Below are 15,877 nucleotides of genomic sequence, written 5' to 3' on the forward strand. Positions count from 1 at the left end.
AGCCACACCCAGGTACAGCCTTTCATCCACAGCCTGTCTCCCCAGCGTGGCTGAGCCCGTCCCAACACCTCCAGCCCCACCACTGCCAGCACCGGTGCCCCCGCCAATGCCAGCCCCAGGACCAGGCCGGGGGCAGCGGGTCCGGGCCGTGTATGACTACACTGGGCAGGAGCCGGATGAGCTGAGCTTCTCTGCAGGTGAGGGCCCTGGAGCTGCCCAGGCCTCCCCACTGAACTCCCCAGATGCCAGAGCTCCCCAGAGAAGCCAAACCCGAGTCTCACTCCCCTTCCCACAGCCCTCCAGGACTTCAACCCATCTGTACCTTGCTTTGAGGGAACAGAAGGGGCTCCCTTGGGGAAGAGGATGGGGGCACTCAGCCCTAGATCCCTACCGTGCTCCCCATTCCCAGGCCCTTCCCCTGACCCATCCCTCAACCCCCCCCCACCAGGCTATACCCCATGCACCCCTCACATCCCACCAGGTCCACTCCCACCCCCCTCACAGTGAAGGCTCCTGGCCTAGACCCCCAGAGATCCCAGACCCGAGCCCCCCAACTTCCTTCCCACAACCCCACCCAGACTCCTGCCTCTCCACAGATGAGATCCCTGAAGCTCACTAGGCCTTCCCACTGAGTCCCCCAGACGCTCCTCTGCATGGTGTCCCTCAACCACCGTGGAGGGACCTTCATGGACCCCTCAGCCCCAGCCGGAGCACACCCCCTCCCCCTCCTCCCCCCCTCTAACATGGCCTGTGCTTGCAGGGGAGGAGCTGACCAAGCTGGAGGATGAGGATGAGCAGGGCTGGTGCCGGGGGGTGACGGACGGAGGGCGCATAGGGTTGTACCCCGCCAACTATGTGCAGCCAGTGCAGTGACCTGCTCCCTCCAGCCTCCTGGAGCTGTACTCCACAGCCCACGCCGCCACAGCATGGACAGGAGGGGACTGCTTGGCTCTGCCCCCAACCCCGACTTCCCCCATGTGGCCCTTCCAGCCCGCCTGGGCCCCCATGGTGGGGTCCATCATGGCGCCCAGCCCTGTCACCCCAGAGCCCCCCCACTTTGTGTGTGGGGGCATCAGGGAGTGAGACCCCAAGGCAGCCTGAGAGTGAGCAGCCCCCCTGCTTCTCGGTCAGCCCCATTCTATGCACCACCCCCTGGACCCCAGAAACAGTAATAAAATATTGATCAGTACCGGAGTGTAAGACTGTCAGTGACCTGACCCCCCAGCCTCAGCCCCTCGCCTGCCCCCACCCCGCTAGCCCCCTGCCTCAATACCCTGCCACAAACCTCCTGCCCACACCCCGCAAAATGCTTGAGCCTCATCCCCTGTCCCTCCCCCCAGCCTCCACAAACCCTTCTGCCCCCCATATTTTTGCCTGCCACTCACCCAGCCCCCATCTGCCCCTGTCCATGGCACCCCAGCCCCCACAAACACCCCTGCCCCCCACTACCTCACCTTCTACCCTCCACCCCCTCCCCCAATCCCCACTCGCTCTTTGATACCAGCTCAGCCCTCATCCTGTCCCATCCCCTGTCCCCCCCCAGCCACACAGCAGGGATGTGGGTGGGGGGGTCACCCCATGTGGAAACCCATGGCTCCCTCCCCCTGCCCACCCCAATCCAGCTGGGGGGCCAGGGCACCTCTGTGGCCCCCTGGTGGCAGGAATGGGAGATTGCAGGGCAGGGGGCTTTGGGTCAGGAGTGACAGGCACCAGCAGGGTTGTGGGGGCCCTGGGCCAAGGGGGAGGGAGCCAGGGTTTGAGATGACTGGGGGTGGGGAGTAGGAGCAGCAGGCTGTGACCTCAACCCCTCCAGGGAAGGTGCAGGGCAGGATGCTAGGAATTCCCAGGGCTGAGCTGGCGTCCCTGCCCCCACCCTGAGTCACTAGGGTGGGGTACACAGGGCGCCTCCCCTGCCTACAGCCTGGTACTCACCTGGTGCTCATGGCAAAGTTGGGAGCCAGGACCAATGAGGCCTGGAGCTCCAGAGACACACAGCCAATCAGTTCTTGCACCCCTGGAGCTCTCTCAGCCAATCAGGTGCTGAGCCCCAAGTTCTCTTGGCCAATTGGGCCTTGCACTCAAGAGCCTCAGCCAATGAGGAGCTGCACCCTGGGCATTGCACTCCCAGTTTCCCCAGGCCAGTGGGCGGTGGGGAATTCAAGGTCATCCCATGGTCTAGAGCAGGTCCCTGGTCACCCACACCAGAGGCTGGATGGACAGGGACACAGACAGACCGACAGCAGCCTCCTGACGGGACAGACGGGCGGACAGACACACGCGCACCATGAGGGGCCCAGAAGTTGTGGCTGCCATCCTACTTATGGCGCTCTACACCCAGGCGCTGATTCAGTGAGCACCCAGAAGCCCGGGTCCCATGCAGGGCTGGGACTAGGATGGAGCGGGTTAATGCGGGGACGTGCAAGGGTGCTGTGTGCTAGGACTCCTGGGTTCTCTCCCTAAGGCTGGTAGGGAAGAGGAGTGGGACCTGTTAGGGCAGGGAAATCCTGGCTCCCATCCCAGCTCTGGGAGGGGAATAGGGCCTAGTGGTTAAAGCAAGGTGGGGGGGAGGCTGGGAGCCAGGACACCTGGGTTCCATCCCAGCTCTGGAGGGGGGGGAGTGGGGCATGTTGAGGTGGGGGCTGGAAGCCAGGACTCCTGTTTTCTAGCCTCAGATCAGAGAGGGGAGCCAGGATGCCTGGGTTCTCTCCCTGACTAGGAGGGAAGGGGCATGGAGTGAGTTAGAGCAGGGAGGAGAGGGAGCCAGTATGCCTGGGTTTCATCCCAGCCCTATGGAGGGGAGTGCGGGGCTGGATACCTGGACTCCTGGGTCCTATCCTTAGATCAGAGAGGCAGGTGTAGTGGTTAGAGTGCAGCTAGGATGCCTAGATTCCATCCCAGCTCTAGGAGGGAAATGGGATCTGTTGGATGGGGGTGGGGGCAGGGCTGATCACCTGGGCAGCTGGGTCCTATCCTTAGATCAGGGAGAGAAGGGAGGTGTAGTGGTTCAAGCAGAGCCAAAACACCTGGGTCCTCTTGCTGGCTCTGCTGGCTGGTAGGCAACAGGCCAATCCAGGCACAGTGGGATCAGGCCCGGGATGACTCAGGTGCCCACACATGGGTAATTGGGGTGGGTGGGAGCTACCCACTCCAGGGCAGGGGGAACAGGGCCATCCTGCTCAGCTGATTAAGCAGGTCTGGTCCACTCCCACATGCCAGTACAGGGACCAGCCCCTGCCTGGGATGCCCATGTCCCTGCTGTACCTGACCTGTCCAACCTGTTCCCGCCCCCAGTCTGTGGCATGCACCCTGCCCAGGACACAAGGGCATCCGCCCTGATTCTACCCCGTCTGTGGCATGCACCCTGCCCAGGACATAGGGACATCCTCCCAGGGCACAGGGCACGGGGTGGGGGAGCAGCAAGGTTGCAGGGGTAGGGTGCCTGCTGCCCCCATATTAACTCTAACCCTGTCAACAGGGTCCCTCTCAAAAAGTTCCCCACAGTGCGGAACCGCTTTAGGAAGACGGGGATCCCCATCTCCGATCTGGTGAAAAGCAAATGGGGGGACAAGAACCGGGCCGTGGCCCCCCAGCGCCTCCACAACTACATGGACGTGAGTGCTCCCCCCATAACGTCCCACACACACACACACACAGAGGGGGGGAAGGCAGTTTGTGGGGGTCGGTATCTCTTCAGCTCCAAGGGGTTGAGGAGACCTACAGCCCTGGAGGGTGTCAAGGGGCTTCCCCGGTGTTATTGGGGTACTCTACTAGGTGCTGCAGCTATAGGGGGTGTTGGTTGTAGCCATATTGGTCTAAGGACATAGGCAGACAAGGCTCTTTGGGTAAATGTGATATCTTTTATTAGATCAACTAAATAGTTAAAAAAAAATTCTTTGTAAGCTTTTGGGTACAATAGAAGTTTAGACCAGTAGGGGGCATTCAGAAGGGTCTGGGGGTATTGGGGGTCCTGGGGAGTTTCTCCAGGGTGTTAGTTGGGGTGCTTTGGGGATTGTTGGCAGCTTGGGGGGCATGGGGAGTCCTGGGGAATAATGGGGGGCTCTAGAGTATGTGTAGGGACTCCAGGGGGTTCTGGCAGTTCTCCACTGATCCCTGCCTGCCCCCCTCCTCCCTCAGGCCCAGTACTACGGAGAGATTAGCATTGGGACCCCCCCTCAGCGCTTCACTGTCGTCTTTGACACTGGCTCTGCTAATCTGTGGGTGCCCTCATCTCGCTGCTGCCTGCTGCACCTGGCTTGCTGTAAGTGCCTGGGGGCATGGGGCAAGGGGGGGCGAGGGGACACAGTTGGGGACTAAGGAGGTTACTGGGGTCCAGCCCCTTGCTGTCCTCCCCTGCCTTGCACCAAACAGGGACCCCTATTCCCTGGGGCATCAGGGGCTAGGCAGCTCCAGTGGGGAGCCATCCCTAGGAGCCCTGTCTGTCCATGTCAGTGCCCCCTCTCTTCCCCCAGGGGTGCACACCCACTACCGCTCCCTCTTCTCCTGCACCCACAAGAAAAATGGCACTGACTTCGCCATCCACTATGGCAGGGGCAGCCTCAAAGGCTTCCTCAGCCAGGACACCGTCATTGTGAGTGCACACCCGGATGCCAGGGTTCTTTCCCAGCTCCAGGAGGGAAGGGGAGGGGTATGAGGTCTAGAGCCAGCCAGGCTGGAAGCCAGGCTGCCTGGGTTCGGTCCCAGCGTCTGAAGGTTAGAGCGGGCTGGGCTGGGAGCCAGGGCACCTGAGTTCTCTCCCAGCCCTAGGAAGGGAGTAGGGTCTAGTAGTTGAGGGGGCCTGAGAGCCTGGACTCTGGGTCTGGCTTTGGGAAGGAAGGTGGGATCTAAGCAGCTAAGGATGGAGGGACGTAGGGAGCCAGGATGCCTGGGTCCCATCCTGACTCTGGCCCCCAGGTGTCCAACGTGACAGTGCAGAACCAGACGTTTGCAGAAGCCGTCAACCTCCCAGGGCTAGTGTTCGTGGCAGCCAAGTTTGATGGGATCCTAGGGTTGGCGTACCCCAATATCTCGGTGCGTGGCATCACCCCAGTCTTTGACAACATGATGGAACGTGGCCTCCTGGACCAGAATGTTTTCTCCTTCTACCTCAGCAGGTCAGCGCCCAACCCCCTGCAGCCCCCAGTGCCCAAGCCCCCACCTCCTCATGGCACCCCCAAAACCTCCAACAGCCCTGACCCCTCTGCTGCTTCCCACTGCAGCCTTCCTCCCCATAGTACTAGGCCCCTAATATATCTACAACCCCCTCAGCTTCCTCTGAAACACCCAGACCCTCCTCAGCTCCCCCCGAACTCAATGATCCACTCTACATCCAACCCCCATGAAAGGTCTTCATCTCCCAAGACCTGGGCCAGCCTAGCAGCCCCTTATCACCCAATTCCATATGCCCTGACCTCTCTTTTTTTTACTCAAACACTCCCTATCCCTTCTGCCCTCCGCATCTCCAGAGCCCCCAGCCACAGCCCCTCCCCCAGCTCGAGACCTGTGCTTCTTCCTCCATGCCCCTCCCTGGCTCCCTTCAGGTGAGGTCTCAAACCACCACCACCCCAACCCTCCCCCTCTGTTCACCAGGAACTCATCCGACAATGTTGGGGGGGAGCTTCTCCTAGGAGGCATCAACAAGGAGCGGTACAAAGGGGATCTGCACTACATCCCGGTATCCCGCAAGGCATACTGGCAGGTGCTCATGAACAAGTGAGTTCCCCTGACCCCAGTCCCCTGCACCCCCAAACCTCATGTGCTTCTCTGTACCCTGCCACCCTGAAACACCCTAACCCTGCCACAGCCCAAGGGCCCATGCAGCACCCACACCATATCCTCAACCTGAGGCCTATCCCCTGCCGCCCAAAACCCCACTTCCCTGTGCCCTGAGTCTCTCTGTACCCCCAGTATTGGCCCAGTGTTGGCCACAGAGGTTTGAACCCCAAACCTCTGTGTACCCCATCGCCCCATCTCCCTGTGCCCAAATCCCATAGCACATCCTTCCCCATGTCTTCATCTCTGAGCACCAAGTCTCCCTGCCCCTTGAACTTCCCCGTCTTCTGTAGCTCCCCCTGAACCCTGAATCTACCTCTAAACCCCCCATCCCCAGAATGCTTTCCCCCACCCCAGTCACCCTCACTCCAGTGCCCCTCTCCACAGCATAATATTGGGAAAGACAAAGGACCGTGATGCAAAGACACTGTGTACAGAGGGCTGTGAAGCCATCTTGGACACGGGGACATCACTCATCACTGGCCCCAGCAAGGACATCAAAGCCCTACATGAAATGCTGGGGGTCACCAGCTCTTTTGGGGGGCAGGTAAGAGGCCAGGCACCTGGGCTCTTTCAGGGGAGCAGGGCGGGAGGGGCTAGGAGCCAAGACACCTGGATTCTTTCCCAGCTCAGGGGGATTGGGGTCTGATGGATTGGAGCAGGGGGCTGGGAGCTGGGATGCCTGGGTTCTACCCCAGCTCTGGGTGGGGAGTGGGATCTGATGGTTTAGAGCAGGGGAGGCTGAGAGACTCTTCTGGCTCTTGGGAGTCAAGTCTGGTAGGTTAGAAAAGGGATAGGGCTGGAAGCCCGAATGCCTGGGTTCTCCTGACACTGCCCCTATGCTCTGGAGTGGGCAGCAGACCCGGGTGGGGGTACACAGCACTAAGCCTCCCCCTTGGTGCCCTCTGCAGTACATCATTGACTGTGACAAGATCCCGGATATGCCCAACATCACCTTCAACATTGCAGGGAAGGGCTTCAACCTGATGGCAGAGCAGTATGTGCTCCAGGTGGGCACCGCACCATGGGAGCCCCAGACCTGGGACTCAGGATGGGCTCAGGCTGGCTGGGACAGTGGGGAAGGGGCTTGAGCACTGGAACTAGGGGAGCCTGAGTTTGTCTGGGGCTGCACTGGGATTGACTGGGTGCCGGAGCTAGCTGGGACCTGGGGCTGGGCTTATCCTGGAAGGAAGGAATTCTGAGGTTGGGGTGGGTTTGGGGCTGGTGGGGGCCTGGGCTGGGGGAGGGCTTCTGTAATTGGGGGCCAGCTGGGGCTGGGCTTGGAGTGGGATGGGGGCTCTGGGCTTAGCTGGAACTTGGGGGTGGGCATGGGGCAGGGGAAGGGGAAGACACACTGGGACCAGCTGGGGCAGGTGAGGGGCCATTGCCAAGCCCTGTCTGACCCCATCCTCCTTCAGGTGACCCAGGTGGGAATAGACATCTGCATCAGTGGGCTCACATCCCTGGACATCCCAGCCCCCGCCGGGCCCCTCTGGATCCTGGGTGACGTGTTTCTTGTCAACTACTACTCTGTCTACGACAGGGACCACAACCGCATCGGGCTGGCTCAAGCCAAGTGAGCTCCCCACCTGCCCCAGGCTCCATGCAAGAGGGGCCCAGCCCAGCCCCAGGCACCTCCACACATCACACAAGACTCAGAGGGGCTGTGCAGGGCCACAGGATGCCTGGGTTCTATCGCAGCTCTGGCAGTAGGAAGGGGTGTAGTGGGCTTCAGCAAAGGGGCTGGTTTTACCCCAGTTCTGGGAGGGGAATGGGGTCTGATGGATTAGAGCAGGGGGCTGGGTGCCAGGACTCCTGGGTTCTATTGCAGCTCTGGAAAAAGTGTCTAATGAATTAAATCATACAGTTCAGGGGGCAGGGGACTCTAGGAGGGGAGTGGGGTCTGGTGTGTTAAACCAGGGAGGGTGAGGGTAGAGAGCCAGGATGCCTGAGTTCTCTTGCAGCTCTGGAAATTGAAAGAGGGTCTGATGCAAGGGTGGGCAGTTATTTCAGCTGGAGGGCCTCTTAACGACTTGTGGTGAGCTGTTGGGGGCTGCACATGCAACATCTTTCAGAAGGAATCATTCTAACATATTACAGATAAAAAAACATCATAGACTAAAAATCAAACATCTACTGTAACATATTGTAATTTTATTTTAAAAAAATATTTTTTGCCCTGATTTGTTTTTTTGAGTAGAGGATATAGATGTGATTGCATAATAGCTCAAAGTGTCTTACTCTTGTATATTGTGAGGGTCGGGGGGAGAGGAGGTGCTCCCTGGGCACTAGGTCCCAGGAGCTGGCTGGGGCGTGGTGAAGGGAGAGGGAGGTGCATGCAGCAGAGCTTGCCAAAGCACTGTGGTCCACGGCTGCCACCCGTTTCTCTGCATGGGGCTGAGACCCGCCTGCTCCTACCCATACCCACTAGCCCACGCCTCTGCCCCAGCTCCAGCCCCAGCCCCAGTCAGCATGCACAGCTTCCCAGCAGGGCTGCTCCCAAAGCAGCTGCAGCTGCCCCGGTGCTGCTTGGCTCCCTCCAGCAGCTCCCCTCCTCCTTCTGCCCCTGCTATGCCACTTCAGGTTGAGGGGGCGCTGCAGCCAGGCAGCACCTGCCCTAGCACCCAGGGTTCCAGCTCCAGCTCCCGGCTGCCTTCCACCTACTCAGCACCTGCAGGTGGCTGCTCATCCTGCTGAGCAGGTGAGGTGTGTGGAAGGTGGCCAGGAACTGGACCTGGATCTGACCTGCAGGCTGTATTTTGCCCATCCCTGGTCTAGTGAGTTAGAGCAGTGGGGCTGGATGCCAGGACTCCCAGGTTTTGACCAGCTTTGGGAAGGCGTGGGGTCTGGTAGCTTATACCAGCAGGGGCAGGGAGCCAGGACACCTGGGTTATATTCCAGCTCTGGAAAGGGACTGGGGCCTGAGGGGTTGGAGCTGGAGCGGTCGGGGAGCTTGGTTACCTGAGTTGTGTCCCACTCTGGGAGGGGATTGGGCTATTGTGGGGGTCACTCTCTGGACAGTGGCATTGACCATGGAGTTTTATCCCTGGTTCCCCCATGCCAAATGCAAACACTCTTCTCCCTCACCTAGTTCCTCTCCCCACCCCGCCGCCCCATCCCGTACAGCTCAGCACTGGGGCCTACAGGACTAGGCCTGGGGTCAATCAAGTGAATGAATAAAGCAAGGTCCCACGGTGTAGGTGAGGGCTGTGGTCCCACATGGGGTACGGCAGGTGTCTGTGAGGGCCAGGGCTTGTGTTGCTTTGCTCGGGGAGGGCACAAGGGACTCTGTGGCGTATGGCCTGGTGGCACTTCTGTGTGAGGCACCACAAGTCACCCTGCCCCTCACAGCAGATGAGGTGGGAGCTCTGGGATGGGCGGGGGGCACACAGCAGGCACCTGCTGCTCCCCAAGGGGCTCCCACCCCAAGTCTAATGGTTTTCCCCTCCCCAGGTCTGAAGCTCCCTGCAGGCAGTGAGGGCCTTCATAATGTTGGGCCTGCAGCTACATAGCTGCTAGGCTGGACCCTCAGGCATTGGCACTAAGGACAAATGTGTCCTGAGGCCAGGCTGGGTCTGGGGCTGCAGAGAAATGGGGCAGGTCTCTGAGAGGAACGAGGGGGAGGAAGTGTGGGTGGGTGTGGGTATCACCATGGGGAGCAGAGATGGGGGCTCTGGGGCCCAGCAGGCTGGGGATCTGAGGGCTGGGGGCTGAAGTGATGGAGCTGTCATGGTGACTAGGGTTATGGCACAATAGGGATCTTGTTAACAGCTTGGCACCAGTTCAGAGAGGCTCAGCTAAAGGGGAGTCCACAAAGTCTTAACGGGGGCTGGAAGGCGTGTGGGGAACTAGGAGATGGAGAAGGGCTGGGGGCTGGGAGTTGCAGGGGGTGGTGTTTGGAGACATGTCAGCAATGGTACTGCAGGCAGCTAAGCACCCTCTGCCCTTTCCCCGCACCCTGAGCAAACCCACGTCTTGTCCATGCACCTGCATGTCCCACTCACTGAGATGCCCACGCTGACTTTGCTTCCCCTGGTCTCTATCCCCATATAGGGCCTGATCAGACCATCAGGGTCCTGGATTTCTGAATCTTCCCCCATGAACAGGGAAGGGGACCCTAGGCAAGGGGAAGACATGGGGTTGGGAGGGGGGTGCATGGCCCTGAAGACCTGAGTTCCCCCAGTGCCAGCAGACCAGCAGGGCAGAGTGATTCAGGGCAGGGGGTGGGTGGGATGAGGGGAGCTGCTCTACATTCACTCCAGTTTGGTACCCTCAGAGGGGTAAATGCTATGAAGTGGAGTGGGGGGAAGCAGCAGAGCTCCTGGGGCAGGATTGGGAGTCACTGAGGGGTTGGTGAGGGTTTGGCTGAGGGATTGAACCTGGGGGGGAGGGGGAAATACATGTGTGTGTCTATATATACATGTGCGTGTATGTGTTTGCATAAGCCTGATACATGTATGAAACCATGGTGTGTGCACGTGCAGAGCTGGCATATGCTTGCGCACAGGTGTATAGAAAGCCGTCGGATGTGTGTGTGTGTGTGTGCATATGTGCAAGGTAGGTGCCTGCATGTGAAAAGCTGTAGCATGCAAGGCTAGTGCATACATGAGTGCATAAGGCAGGTGTCTACATGCTTGTGTGTACCTCTGCATAAAGCAGAGCTTGTGCCTGTCACCCAAAGGGGTTTGAAGCAGGCAGTAAACAGCCTGCAGGGGGGAACAGGCCCAATCTGGCGGTCATAGGTTAGGCAGCCAGCTGCCTGACTGGTGCAGAGGGTTGGGAGCCAGAGACAGGCTATCAACCATGGAGATGCTCCCCGATGAGAACTGCCAAGCCATCTGGAACCAGATCTTTTACAAGGACCTCTGCAAGGACCACAGAGACTTAAGACTTAAGTGCACCGAGTACTCCCAGTGAGGGCGTGGAGGTACAGGGAGGAACAAGAGATTTGACCCAATTGCCCCAGGGAGACCTGGCAAAAAGAAGCAGAGACCATTGACCACCTCCTGTGGCACTGCCCATATGCCAAAGGTGCGTGGAAAAAGATAATCTGGCTCCTTGAAAGAGTGCCAGGAGTCAGGCTGATGACAAGGGAGACGGCAACGTACAGACACCTGACTGAGCAGCAGGGGTCCCAGACAATGCACTTCGACCAGTTTGTGTCCTGTGTTGGGAGCACCCTGTGGCAATGCAGGAACCTCCTGTTATACAGGCACGCCAAGCTCAAGGAAACTGTGTTAAAAAGTTTCTGAGCAAACTTCAGTCCTACCACCAGAAATCGGTGAGTGAGGATGGAAAAGTCACAGCCAACTTCATCTGGAAAAGCAACACCTGGCACAGGTTGTTCAAAGAACCCCGGGAGGGGAAGTGGACAGGAAGAACGAAGAGGACAGAGATGCAACTGGACCTGGAAGGAGTGAAAAGAACTACAACAGGATCAGCAGCAGCGGAAGTGACAGCAACATCGACAGTAACAAGAACAGTGAATGAACTCAGAATGTAAACCCCAAGGAGTGAAAAGAACTACAACAGGATCAGCAGCAGCGGAAGTGACAGCAACATCGACAGTAACAAGAACAGTGAATGAACTCAGAATGTAAACCCCAAATGGGGTTTGGACTAAAGGACTGCGATTGCAGTAGGTGAGAGTGGAGGGTGGATGCGTAAGGGTGCAGGAGTGGGTGCATTTATTTTAATGGGAAGCGCAGGTTTCTTTAATGTGTTTTTAAGATGCGTGATGGAAAGTTTATGATAGAGGGTGTGTGTGTGTGTGTGTGTGTGTGTGTGTGTACACACACACACACACACATGGTTTTTTCTTATTTAAAATAAAGCAGAGGACTGGGAGCCTGGGTATAAGGCTAGGCCCCAGAGCAGAGAAGGCAGTTGATGCAGGGGGCCCAAAGGGCAACATCACCCAGCCAGCTACTACTCCCAGAACATTTTGGGGGGACAGGGCAGGAACTATCAGGATGGAGGAGGTTCCTGGACTTGGGGCATGACATAAAATTACACCCTCCTGGGGTTGGATGGTGTATTGGAGCTGCTTGTGGCAGAGCAGCTTCCAGGAAATACTACATACTTACCTGGCAAGTAACAGCATGACACCATGTATCTGGGTCCATGAAGGCAGTTTTCCTTAAGCATTCTCTAGGATAGCTGTTCTTCTGGTATGGTTTAGTACCCGCCAAGGTGTTGGGGCTTAAAGCCCACTTTATGGAAATGGGAGACTCCTCCCTAGCTTGCTTCTGTGGCCATATGGCTGAGGGCAAGTGAAACTTGGGAGCATTTGAACCCCAAGCCTCTGGGCTTGGGCCTGCACATAGGATGCTTGTCAAAAGACTTTGGAAATATCTGAAGCTCTTGGTGGGGGTGGAAGATGTTTGCCAGTTGTAGAGCCACTTATAGTTCTGGACTGACTTATGGATTTGGACTTGATTTGGCTTGGAACACAAAAAAATTCTTTAATGAAAAAAAAAAAAGTGGGGCCTGAAGCTCACGAAGGAGCTGGGTGTTGAGGCTCCAGGGGCATGGGATTGAGAGCCCCAGAAGAAGCTGTGTGTTGAGGCCTTAGTGTGGGGGTGTGATTGAGGCCCCAGTGTGGGGGTGTGGGGGACCAAGGGGGCACAGGGATTTCTAGTCCGGATAAGGCTGTGGTACGGCTCAGCAAGGAAGCGGGGGAAGTTCGTGATTTTGGATGCCAGCTGCAAGGCATGGGACACGGTATAAGGGAAGGTTCAGAGTCATGTATATACCCTTGGCATTGGGACAGTTAAATGGGCAACCTCTCACCTGGGAACAACATAATGATATATCAACGGCGACACAGGTGGGCAGACTGCCCTGAGACAAATGGGAGGCCCAACATCTAGACCGGCCTGGGATGGCCCACTTGTTACATTGGTGCATTGGATGGGAATTTCTGACTGGCCAGGCATGGGGATCCCCACTTAGAGTACTGAGTTAAGTGGGGGAGGTATGTAACAGAGCACAGGCTGTGACTATCACACAAAGGGGGTTTGAAGCAAGCAGTAAACAACCCGCAGGTGGGAGCAGGCTCAATCCGGCAGTCACAGGTTAGGCAGGAGGCCACCTGATTGGTGCAGAAGTCTGGGAGCCTGGGTATAAGGCTAGGCCCCAGAGCAGAATGGGGAGTTGCTGAAGGGGGCCCAAAGGGCAACATCACCCAGCCAGCTCTTGCTCCCAGAGCAACTTGGAGATACAAGGTAGATACTATGGGGATGGAGGAGGTTCCTGGTCCTGGGGCAAGACCTAAAACTACACCCTGCTGGGTTGGATGATGTGGTAAGGCTGCTTGGGCAAGGCAGCTTCCAGGGAATGCCATACCTGGGCCTCCTGGTGAAGGATGAGTATGGGGCACCAGAAAGCCTCAGCCTGCGCTGCCTTGCGGGTACCCAATGGAGGGGAAAGGCTAGGGAGCACACCCTGACAGAAAAGCACAAGGCCAAGACCAACTGTGTGGAGCCTGAGGCAGGGTCCAGGTCATGAGAAGAGAGCCTGAGACAGGACCCAGGTCCACTAAGTGGGGCCTAAGGCTCATGAAGAATCTGCATGTTGAGGCTTCAGGGGCGTGGGATTGAGGCTCCAGCATGGGGCATGGGACTAGGCCCCAGTATGGGGTTGTGGGGGACCAAGATGGTCCAGAGCCGGGCAGGGAGCCTGAGAGAAAAAGGAGGGCTAGCATCCCAGAGTTGGTGTGAACTGAGGCCCTAGTGGGAGGGAATTTCCAGATGAGGCCGAATGGTACAGTTCAGCAAACGAATCAGGGGAAGTTTATGAATTTGGATGCCAGCTGTGAGGCATGGAACATGGAATAAGGGAAGGTTTGGAGCTGTGTATATGCCCTTGCATCAGCACAATTAAATGGGCAGCCTCCTGCCTGGGAACAACATCATGATATATCAAAGACGTGGCAGGTATGGCAGGTGAGGCAGGTGGACAGATTGCCCTGAGACAAGTGGGCGGGTCAATGATTAGACTGGCCCGAGACGGCCCACTTGTTACAGATGGGTGTATGGGGATGTGAAGGGTTATATAGAGGTGTATGTGGTGTGGAGGCAGACTAGGGGTGTGTGGAGGGGCACAGTGGTTTATGAGGATGTATAAGGGTTAGAGGATGAATAAGGAGTGTATAGAGGAGACTAGGGGGTGCATAGGGAGTGTATAGGACTGAATAGGAAATGTATAGAGGGTGTTTTGGGGTGCGTAGGGGTGTATGGGATGTATAGGTGTGTCTTGGGTGTAGGGTGCATAGGGGTATATAGGTGGTGTATGGGATGTAGGATATATTAGAGTATATGAAGGTGTACAGCAGGGGTTGTCAACCGGGGGTACGCATATCCCTGGGGGTACTTGAAAAGGAGCTGGGGGTACATGTGGGTGGACAAAGATGGAGCGCTGTCTGCCTGGCCAGATGCGGGGGCCAGGGGAAGTTTGCATGTGGTGGCTGCCACGACTCTGCACTCAGCCTCACGCCACCCCCCCACCCTCACTACACGTCCACCATGCCCCACCCCACTGTGCATCTAGCCATGTGCCACCTCCCCCACCCCGCTCCACATCCAGCTGCCAGAGGTACACTGCTCCATATCTAGCCACTGGGGGTCCACTGATTCAAAAAGGTTGAAAAACCCTGGTGTACAGGGTTGTAAGGGAGTGAATAGTTGTTGCATGGGGCTGTATAGGGGTATTTGGAGTGTAGGGTGTATGGGGTGTTTAAGTGATGCATGGGAGTGAGTGGGAGTGTATGGAGGTGTACAGGGGTGTATGGAGTGAAGAAGTGTAGGGTCCACAACAGGTGTATGGGGGTGTACAGGGGCATAGGTTGTATAGGAGTGTATGGAGCTGTATGAGAATGCATAAGGAGTGTATATGGGGTGTATAAGAGATGTATGGAGGTATATAAGGGGAGTATGGGGTGTATGGTATAGAGAGATATATGGGGAAACATGGGAGATATATGGGGTGTACAAGGGTGTATGGGGTGTAGGTGGTATAAGGATGCATGATGGTGTATGGGGCAAATGGGAGTGCATAGGGATGTATGGAAGTGTATAGGGAGGTAGTTTTCAACCTGTGGTCCCTGGGTGTCTGGAGGCTATGTCTAAGGGGCCTGCAAAAGATGACTATGATCAACCAAAAGTATATCAGTACCCACACTTACAATTCAAAGGGGTCAGCACCTTAATTCAAAAAATGTAGGAGTCTGCAAATAAAAAAAATTGAAAAGCACTGGTCTAGGAGGTGTGGGATGTAGAGTTTATAGGGGTGTATGGAGGTATATAGGGATGTATGAGGTTGTAGGGTGTATAAAGGGTGTATGGGAGCAAGTAAGTTGCATAGTGGGTGTTCTGAGATTCATATGATGCATAACAGATATGTAGAGGTGTATTGGGGTGTAGGGTATATAGGAGCCAATAGGGGGTACATGGGGATGTATGAAGGTATGCAGAGATGTAGGCTGTATTGGGGTGCATGGAAGCAAATAGGGGATGTGTGTGAGGTGTATGGAGGTGCATTGGGGTGTGAGCCAATAGGGGGTGCATGAGGATGTGTGGAGGTGCATATGGCTGTATGGGTGCATGGGAGCAAATAAGGAATGCACAGGGGTGCATGGGGTATAAGGTATCTGGGGGCATACAGAGGGTGCATAGGGGAGACATGGAAGTGCATAGAGGTGTGGGGGTGCATAGGAGCAAATAGGGGGTACACACAGGTGTATGGAGGCACATGGGGTGTATAGGTGTGGATGGGGGTGCATAGGGCTGTGGAGGTGCACATGGGTGCAGGGGGTGTAGGGTGTATAGGTGTGCATGGGAGCAAATAGGCGGGTGTGGAGGTGCACAGGGCTGTAGGAGGCATCGGATGCCCGGGGTGGGGACCGGGGGTGCCCGGGGATGCCTGGCACTGTCCCCCCCTCTCCCACAGCCAGCACCCTGCACTGACCTCTACCCGTCCCCGAGGACGCCCGCACCTCACCCCTCGGCCGGCCGGATCCCCCGCCCCCCAAACCGGAGTGCGGGCTCCGCCTCCCCAGCACTGATGTCATCGCGGGCCGCAGCGGCGGCAGCGCAGCCCGGGGGGAGCA

At 57.2% G+C, this 15,877-nt stretch overlaps 1 protein-coding gene across 7 annotated transcripts in view; it reads left to right on the forward strand.

Moving 5' to 3' along the window:
• NAPSA (napsin A aspartic peptidase) overlaps positions 1–7,955 on the forward strand; it is a 14,145-nt gene extending 6,190 nt beyond the window's left edge. For 3 of the 7 annotated variants that reach the window (XM_025195991.1, XM_025195973.1, XM_006014891.3), the window contains 2 exons: positions 46–197; positions 761–1,208. In XM_025195991.1, coding sequence (XP_025051776.1) covers positions 46–197; positions 761–873 — 265 coding nt within the window. In that variant the 3' untranslated portion in view covers positions 874–1,208. Of the gene's footprint in view, positions 1–45; positions 198–760; positions 1,209–2,205; positions 2,350–3,475; positions 3,612–4,134; positions 4,259–4,469; positions 4,589–4,911; positions 5,112–5,586; positions 5,710–6,156; positions 6,317–6,680; positions 6,780–7,187 lie in introns of those variants that run through there. The other 4 variants (XM_006014893.2, XR_003092472.1, XR_003092473.1 and 1 more) reach the window with 4 other exon arrangements.
• Positions 7,956–15,877: the final 7,922 nt, after the last annotated feature.

This window comes from Alligator sinensis, unplaced genomic scaffold (assembly GCF_000455745.1).
Source record: "Alligator sinensis unplaced genomic scaffold, ASM45574v1 scaffold647_2, whole genome shotgun sequence".
In the NCBI taxonomy this organism is placed as follows: Eukaryota; Metazoa; Chordata; order Crocodylia; family Alligatoridae; genus Alligator; species Alligator sinensis.